General features: G+C 40.6%; 1 protein-coding gene across 2 annotated transcripts; it reads left to right on the top strand.

The window, feature by feature from the left end:
- The first annotated feature begins 305 nt into the window (after positions 1 to 305).
- On the top strand, positions 306 to 7,738 carry MMAA (metabolism of cobalamin associated A). Of its 2 annotated transcripts, none has more exons than XM_076337114.1 (7): positions 306 to 392; positions 1,326 to 1,801; positions 2,911 to 3,033; positions 4,464 to 4,634; positions 4,949 to 5,034; positions 5,653 to 5,802; positions 7,369 to 7,738. In XM_076337114.1, exons 2-7 carry the CDS (start codon positions 1,381 to 1,383, stop codon positions 7,654 to 7,656), a joined length of 1,239 nt encoding a protein of 412 aa, XP_076193229.1. In that variant the 5' UTR covers positions 306 to 392; positions 1,326 to 1,380; the 3' UTR covers positions 7,657 to 7,738. The 2 variants fall into 2 exon arrangements, with proteins under 2 accessions (XP_076193229.1, XP_076193230.1); XM_076337115.1 differs by lacking the exon at positions 306 to 392 and adding an exon at positions 418 to 430.
- The last annotated feature ends 1,138 nt before the right edge of the window (positions 7,739 to 8,876 follow it).

Genomic DNA, 8,876 nt, shown 5'->3' with positions numbered 1-8,876 from the left:
GAGGAGGGGCAGGATGCTTGGCGAAGGGGCGAGGAGGATGGCGGTGGCTCTGGTCGAGTCCGACCGGACTCGACCAGAGCCACCGCCATCCTCCTCGCCCCTTTCCCTGCCCCCCTGCTCTGATCCTGCGGGACGCCGGCGGCAACGGCCGCGCTTTCCGTCGCAGGCGGCGCAGGGGAGCGGCCTGCCTCGAATGAGGCGCCCGCCGACGGCCGCAACGGGCCCCCGCGAGGGGGCGGGCGGCGCATGCGCGGCGCCGCCTCGGCGCGGGCCTCCGCCTGGGCGGGCCGGGACGCCCGGGGTGGGGTGGGCCCCTCGCCCCGTGGCCGGACGGGTTCCGGCTCAGCGTGAGGGCGTCACTTCCCCGCGGCGGGGAGGCGGGGCGGCAGCCGGTGGGTGTCGGGGCAGGAGGGGAGCGGCGCCCGTCCCGGTGGGCGAGCCACGCGAGGCTGGCGCGCGACGGTGTTTCCCCGCCCCCCCCCCCCTCCCCAACGGTCGCCCCCGGGCTGAGGAGATTGAGCGGGTGCGGGGCTGGGGCTGTGCGGGGTCCCGGTAGCGGGGGGCGGTGTGGGTGTGCATCCTCCCAGACCCGCGGTGGTGGGGCCCGCCCTGTCCGCCGGGAGCGCGTCGTGGCAGCCAGGGTGAGCCTCTCCCCAGAGGCTTCGGAAAGTAGCTGCAAGGGCGGCGTTTGTCCTCCCTTGGAGGACCTCTGCGTAGGTCGATCTTTCAGGCTTTTAGCGGTGCTGAGGTGGGTCAGAGCAGGCCCAGAGGGCGTGGTGGTTGTGCCTGGTGCTGCTGCTTTGTGTCGGTCCTCTGGGAGGTTTCGGCTCCTTGAGTTTATTTCTAAATGTTCTCGTGGCTTGACCGCTTTTTTTTTTTTTTCTCCCCTCCTTCCTCTAGAAATAAGGTGCAAAAAGCTCATCCTGAATAATTGTTTTAAAAACCCCTGCAGCCGTGAAAGTAGAATATATAGTAATTTCAGTGAGCATAAGGGTTGGTTTCGTTGGTTTGTTCCTGGATTTTTAGGGTACTATGTGTGCTCTTAGAGACTGTCTTATTTAAAAGTGCTTTTTATTTATCTGCTTACTTATAATATTTTCACTTATTAAGTATGATAATAAAGAGATGCTATGCTATTGAAGATTCTAGAGCTTCTTTTTGTTCTGTTTTTTCAATGGGAAGAGGGCACTATCTTTTTGTGTTTTAAACAGTAGGTATGGATAAAATTGATGGATGGACAAATGATGATTGCCTGTGTACGTAGGTTTCATTTGAGTCCTTACAAGTGGTTTGAAGGAAGTAAAAATGTTTTTCTTTCTCTTTAGAGTGTCTGCAGACAGAAGTGAATTGATACCCCCTGTACTTTTAATTCCAAACAAGATGAAGATCCCCTCTTCGCTGCTGAGATTCCCTCGTTGTTATTTCTCTAGAAGAACTTACTTCATGAACTACTTCTTCACTTCCAGAGCAGATTTCCCGTGTGTTGAATCTCTTACGCCAGTGCACTACTGTCGTACAAAATGGATATGTTCATCAAATGGTTTGAGGAGGGAGCTGTGTCAACAAGCGGCCCCTGACCAGCAAATAGAGAGACTTTCTGACAGAGAACAAAGACTCATAGACAGACTTTACAATGGACTAATCCAGGGTCATAGAGCCTGTTTAGCAGAAGCCATTACGCTTGTAGAATCAACTCAGAGTAGGAAGAAGAAAATAGCTCAGGTGCTCCTTCAGAAGGTATTATCCTACCACAGGGAACAAGAAAAGTTAAATCAAGGAAAGCCACTTGCCTTTAGAGTGGGTTAGTCCTTTTATGTCTGTCCAGTAGTTGCTCTGATGGAATTATAGTCCTCACCTGTCATTATCACTATTGTTTTTTAAGCATCATGGTGTGTAGTCTTGGGTTATTGGTTTCTTGTGGTTTGTAACTAATCTAGATCATTTGTATTGTCCAGTAGAATTATGGCTTGAGCTCGAAAACGCTTTTGAAAAAGCTCTAGAAATAATTATTGCTTCTTGGGGCTGGGGCAGAGTTACTTGGGTTTTTTTAATAACTATTATAAGCTGAAATGTTAGGTAGTTTGCAGATTGATAGAGCTATTATCTACACTTAGGGAAGGATGTAGTTAAGCAGACTAGTTCTTTTCCCAAAGAAGGTGTTTTCTTGAATACTTCCTGAATCCCTTCATTAATCCACAAAAGGAAAAATATGTACCTTCCTGTTTTATGGCCTTACTTTAAAGCAGTCTGCTTTTCAGCTGAGGAGACTTTGAACCTGGTTATCTTGGAAACTATAAAATATTTTTACATTGCGAAGAGATGGACTACTAAAGTATGTCATGTCCAGCTGTTGCCTCTCATATGTGTGTACAGAGGTAGTAAGAACAAGAACTTGGGCATGGGAATGAGAAATATTTGGTGGAGGTTAGCAAGCTAATCTTAGTTTGCATGCTTTTACGTGTAAGTAAATAGCCCGATTTTTTTGAAATAACAGCACTTCAAGATAAGGGCTTTTGCTTTTAGGGTGTGTCTTTTATGAATAGTTAGTAAATCCGAAAAATACACATTTAGGATATGACATTTTTAAAGTTCTGAAGTATAAGTCAGTATAGATAAATTTATTTGGAGGAGAAGAAATAAGACTAGATAAACCCAATGTTATGTTGGTATGAGTAGGATGAGGGGTGGTGAAGTGAGCGCTGCTGTGTTGGGTGAACCAAGGTAATGTATTTCAAGTCAATGACAACTGCTTAGTTGGGTATATCAGTTGTGGCATAGCTGTTATTTGCCTTTGTTGTGATATTGTGCTAAAGTATGAATTGTTACCAATTTAGATGTTGATGGTGTTCATGTGATGTATTATTTATTTGATTAACAAAATGGTGGTTTTTTCCTAATATGATTACTTAGGGTTGTCTGGTCCTCCTGGTGCTGGAAAATCGACTTTCATAGAATGCTTTGGGAAAATGCTTACAGAAAGAAAATACAAAGTGTCTGTGTTGGCTGTAGACCCTTCCTCTAGTACAAGTGGTGGTGAGTGTGAATTGAAGTTTGAGTTGGGTTTCTAATACCTTGTCAACTATAGGAGTATCTCTTTGGGCCAAATGAAGGAAAATTTGGGGGCCTATAAAAGTAAAATGTTAAAAATAAATGTTGTGTTAAGTTTTCTTTTTTTTCCCCCATGTGATATGAAATTGGGAAATATGTATCAGTGTCCTAATTTTGTCAGGTTTCCGCTTTCCCAGTGTTTGAATGTTGCTTTACAACTTTTTTGTCTGAAGCTTTAGATAACTGCAGTTTTCTCTGTCTGGTTGTATTTATCTATTTATTTCCCTGTGAATGAAGGAGTAGAAGGCATTTGTTTCTGCTTAAATTTCAACAGTGGTAATGCTGATCACTGTGCAGGAAGCACATGCTAATTTAAAACTAGAGGATGCTGCAATCCGAACATGTAGATCAGGTTGGATTTTAGAACATTCATTAGTTCTTCTCAATAGGAATTTTTGGATTTCTGTTGACTATACTGGTTTCAAGGTCTCCTGATGAAGTATCATTGACTATTTGTCTGACTTGTAGCATGATTTTTTTTGTTTCTAAATTTGAAATTCTTCAAAGTTGTGTGGCTGTAATCTGTCACTCTCAAATGAAAAATAGCGGGGAAATTATAGTGTGATCATGCTTGATTAATGGTATCTCTGACAAATAATAGAACCTTGATTTTTATTTTTTTCTAATGGGCAGCTGCCACGGAACATCATTCCTTTTTCCAGGTTCTACACTGTCAGAGAAGATGTTGCAATGTGTAACTATTTAAAAAGAAAAAAAAAAACCTTTAGCATTGCAATAACCTGGAGCTAAGAAAGACTATATTCTTGAATGCATACGTTCAAGATGCATCAATAGAATAGCAAAATATGATAGCAAGACTGCATCAGTTAAAAGAATTGAGCATCTCTCATCTTTTGGAATGTGCATCGTGCGTGTAGATCTCACTGAATCAGGTTTAAAGTTTGTATGAGTAGAAGGAAGGCGGGGTGCATGTCACCTTTCTTAAAAAACCAAAAAATCCACCATCAACAAATATCAGAATCATAAGGCAAAGATTTGTCACTTTGGACAGAAAGAGCAAAGTTTAATTGTGTGGCCTGCTGTGTATAGGCCTCAAAAAGCCATTCAGGAATTGCAGGATTCATTCTGACCTAGAACATATTCTTCATATTTGGTAGCAGTAATGTCTGCTGATCAGGCCTTTCCAGCTTCTGATAGGCGGAAGAACCAGGCAGTAACTTCCTAGTCCGCAACAAAATCTTGAGCGACTATTACTGGGATATTCTTGCTTGACTGACTTCATCCAAGAGATCTGTCTTTTCTCACTCATTTATTGGGGGGGGGAGGGGGCAGGGCGGGGAGGAGAAGTTTGGCTGTTTTGCACTTTTGAAATAAGTTAACATTAAATATTTAAGGTTCTCTATTGGGTGATAAAACACGGATGACTGAGTTGTCAAGAGACATGAATGCATACATCAGACCATCTCCAACCAGAGGGACGCTGGGAGGTGTAACAAGGACCACAAATGAAGCCATTCTGCTGTGTGAAGGAGGAGGCTACAATGTTGTTCTTGTGGAAACAGTAGGTATGTGCTTAGGGTTTTCTTTTAATTACCCTGTTGTGATATCTAAATAAGGTGTGTTACTAATTGCATACTTTCACACTTGATTTTGCTCATGCTTTCATACATGGTTGCTGGTTGAAAATGAATGCCCATTCTGTCAATTTTCTAGTCCTCTACGTTTTGTAAAAACACTGTTATGTAAAAACTGTTGTGTTTCATGTTGTCTTTGTTAGTGGGATTTGTTCATGGTGCAGTACTAGAATCTGTCATAATTACTGTCATTAACATGACTGAAAGTTTGCAATAAATGGTGAACTCTGTATTTAATTTTTTAGGTGTGGGACAGTCAGAATTTGCTGTGGCTGATATGGTTGATATGTTTATATTATTGTTACCTCCTGCAGGTGGAGATGAATTACAGGTATTTTTCAGTTTCTCTTATTAAGTATTATCTAGGACTAGAAAGAGAAACTTAAATCCAAGGTGTAGTATCTCTCTGTGCAGAAAGTCCATATCAATAGTGTTTTGTAAATTACACTGCTACTATTGAAGTCTTTTTCAGCGTCGTATCAATTTATTGCACAGTTAGGATCTGATATCCCTTCCCCCCTCCCCCCCCCCCTCGATTTTGGAAGTATAAGGATGTAAAATTTTTATCCTCTCTGACTTACTTTGGCCTATTTACTAGTTATATATGATTTGGGGGAGTAGCTTTGTGTTATAGGAAAACAGAAATCAATATAAATAGGTTTGTAAACTTGGTCATGTTTTGGTTAAACTTAAGTCTCTACACATGATATAGGTTATCATGTAAACTCTGATATCCATATTTAGTTTTGTTGTGTCAGAGTAATAACTAGTAATGACAGAGGCCATTGGTACTGCTCTTCCATGACTAGCACATACACACGCATGCACATACAAAAAGGTTAGTGAGAGCCACCAGAAACTAACAAAACATTTTGACCTGCTTTTTGTGATAAATCAGCATGTCACAGCCCTTCTGGGTATTCATGATTTCTCTCCATGTTCCATTTAGGGTATCAAGCGGGGTATAATTGAGATGGCAGATCTAGTTGCTATAAATAAAGCTGATGGTGATTTAGTTGTGCCTGCACGGAGAATACAAGCTGAATATGTTAGTGCTATGAAGCTGCTTCGCAAACGTTCAAAGGTTTGGAGACCAAAGGTTTGTGTACTTCACTATGGTTTGGGGTGTGTGTGGGGGGTTTTTTTTTTGTTTTGTCTGGGTTTTGTTGGTGTGTTTGGGGTTTTTGTTTGGTTCCTGCTCCCCTGCGCCTGCCACACCCAAAAAAGTGCTGAATGAGTTAGGATTGTTAGTGTCTCATCTAGCTGTACTAGTCTCCCTGGGCTCTTTTGTAAAAATTTCAGTTCTATTGTTTAGTTTTACACTGTGCTAGAGAGTTGATTGCTGCTGTTTCTGTTTCACCTCTGATCTCAAGGTGTGCCACATGAAAACACTGTGCAAAGCTAGTCCTGCTCCCCATGATTTCTGTCCTGAGCTACAATCTCAGCACTAGCAGACCTATTACTAACAGCAGTAGTGGTACAAACTTGTCTTGCTTTTTGTAAACTATGCATATCTTAAAATGTCCCATAAGCTATTTCTCCCTCTTTTATAACTCTGAAGCCTATGATTATCTTTGGTCTTTCACTTGTTGATGTGTTTCCTTTATTGCTTTACTTTTTTTTAATTTCTCACATAATAAAAGTTCTTGGGCAAGAACCTCATCTACTTGTGTATGCAATGTCTAGATTATTGCAATTCTCATCCTGTGGGCCTTTAGTTTTAAGGCAGTATTCCATGCATTAAAAGGTTATGGTAAATTATTAAGGAAAAGATTCAGTACTAATTTTTAATATGTGTATATACAATAAGCACACACACACACTCTCAATCCCTCTATTTATATACGTGTGTATATAAAGGAGGTTTGCTCTACCCTGGTATTAAAACTGGCCCAGTGAATTAAGTTTAAATCAGCTGGGCTGCTTGAGGCTTAGCCATCATCTTGTAATTTTTGTTTCTAGATCTGATGAGAGATCACATCTGATAAACGTGACCCAAAAGAACTGTTTGAGACCAGTGGATTAAACAGATTATCAGAAATCTGTCTCTCTTTCCGTGATGGCAGTGTCTGACAACTGAAAGAAAGGAAATAGTGATGTGTAGGGGCTGTATTCTAGGCATTAGATTGGGGAAAGAGAGAGAGACTTTTCAAAAAAAAAAAAAACAAACCAAACAACTGCTCCATTTAAAAGATCATGTTGGATGCCTGAAATATTTTTGGCAAAATGAATTCCTAGTCTGGAAAGCAAATGCAAAAAATTGTCGAAATACCTCCTTTCTGGAATATTTTAAGTGCAAAAGAGTAGCTACCAGAGTATATCTACCAGAATATGTAATTAACTCTACATTTAAGTAAAACACTGTACCTTTCAGCTAAAGGACTTATTAAAAATGATTCTCATTCATTATACAAGCAGTTGGACAAGGCCTATTTATCCTGAATACTATGGATCTCAGGGTCTACTTATAGTTGGTAGAATCCCAATTTTGAGATTCTTTTTTTTTTTAAAACAGCACAAAACTGCTTAGAGCTTCATGAAGTGAGGGTATTGAAGTAAGCTTGCCTTATGCATTTCTTAATTTTCATGCAATCTACCTGATACAGTAATTGAACCCTCGAGCCCAGTAGTTACTTGGCTTTAAAAATTCTTCTGAATCCAACAGGTAATGCGCATCTCTGCCAAAACTGGAGAAGGTATCTCAGATATGTGGGATAAAATGACAGAATTTCGTGACCTCATGCTCACAAGTGGCGAGTTGATTGCCAAACGACGGAAACAGCAGAAAGTGTGGATGTGGAATCTCATCCAAGAAAATATGTTGGAACATTTCCGGAGTCACTTGGCAGTCAAGGATAAGATTCCACTTCTAGAAGAAAAAGTTCTTAGTGGTGTCTTGTCTCCTGGGCTGGCAGCCGACCTGCTACTGAAAGCATTCAAAGATGGTCTCTAAGCATTAGATTCTACTCTGTTCTTGTTAAGTGCTTTATGTAAACATGAATATTAAATACAGTTTTTCTATGTGTGGATTCAAATGTTTTACTACAGCAGCCGTTAATAGAATACCTATCCTGTACTCTACAAAAAATACTGTAGGATTCTGTATATGTGAAGATCATGACAAATCTGAACACTCACTCAGAGATTACTACAGACTATATTGGAAAAAAGTACATTTCGAAGTCTTCTATTTGTACACGCCATAGATCTGTTGGTCAAAAATGTATGCCCATGTCAAAACGTGACTGGTTTTGGGAGGGTGGGAGAGAAAGGTTTGTGGTGGGGCAGAGTTTTATTCCAATTATGGGACCATCTTAGAGCAGTTGACACTGCAGCTTTCCATTCTAATACAGCATCAGCTGTTGCCAATATGGATTGCTTTTTCTTTCCTTACCTTGAGTGACAGCAAGAACATTGGACCCCCTGGCAGCACCTGACCGCAGTCTTAGTTTAAATAAATTGTATGCATATAAATAGAATATAGTGGTGTTCGGTGCTTGTTTGGAAGCTATACTTAGTTATTATATACTATACACTAGGAGAATAGAATTTTAACCATCCCAGTTTCTAAATAGATGTTTTAATACAAAAGCAAAATATAGTTAGATGTTTTTTAAATGCAGACATCAAATGGAACAAATGTCATCCATGATGTTTTAATAGCAAATGTCTTTATACTAGAATAATTGATCTCTAGTAATAACGGTTTGAAGATTTCTGATCTGGCTTAAGTTTTGGGGGCTCAAACAAAATGCCCAGTTGTGTTTGGGTTGGGTTTTTTTTCCCCCCTCTCTTGTAGAAGACATGACTGCTTACAATCACAAGTACTTTTTATTTCCCTCAAGAAAAAATCTGGAGGAAGCATTTTCCTAAGCCATGATCTAGAAAGCAGAGCTCATCTGGTACCTACTAAATATGAAGGGTAAAGTGGAAGAATGCTGATTTTTGGAGACCTGACAGAAAACCAGTAAAATAGCAGGAGATTTTGTGAGTCTATTGTTGCTTACATGAATTGACTTTTAAAAAAAAACCCAAACATTGGATGTCTTGATTTTCTGGACATATACATAAAAGGTATGGTGTCTTTAATTTTTATTTTAGCTCAGTTTCACCTGTTTGGCTTCCTAAGAAGTATGTGTTTCACACAGCATTTGAGTTCTGGCAACCCGAGTC

Source organism: Aptenodytes patagonicus, chromosome 4 (genome assembly GCF_965638725.1).
Source record: "Aptenodytes patagonicus chromosome 4, bAptPat1.pri.cur, whole genome shotgun sequence".
In the NCBI taxonomy this organism is placed as follows: domain Eukaryota; kingdom Metazoa; phylum Chordata; class Aves; order Sphenisciformes; family Spheniscidae; genus Aptenodytes; species Aptenodytes patagonicus.
Note: the sequence above shows the minus strand (reverse complement) of the source record. Positions and strands in the feature narration are given on the sequence as shown.

Excerpts from the sequence above, each read along its gene's own strand:
- MMAA (XM_076337114.1), top strand. The coding sequence starts at position 1,381 with ATGAAGATCCCCTCTTCGCTGCTGAGATTCCCTCGTTGTTATTTCTCT. Across the intron at positions 5,035-5,652 it reads CAGGTGGAGATGAATTACAG|GGTATCAAGCGGGGTATAAT; the intron begins GTATTTTTCAGT and ends TGTTCCATTTAG. Across the intron at positions 5,803-7,368 it reads CAAAGGTTTGGAGACCAAAG|GTAATGCGCATCTCTGCCAA; the intron begins GTTTGTGTACTT and ends TGAATCCAACAG.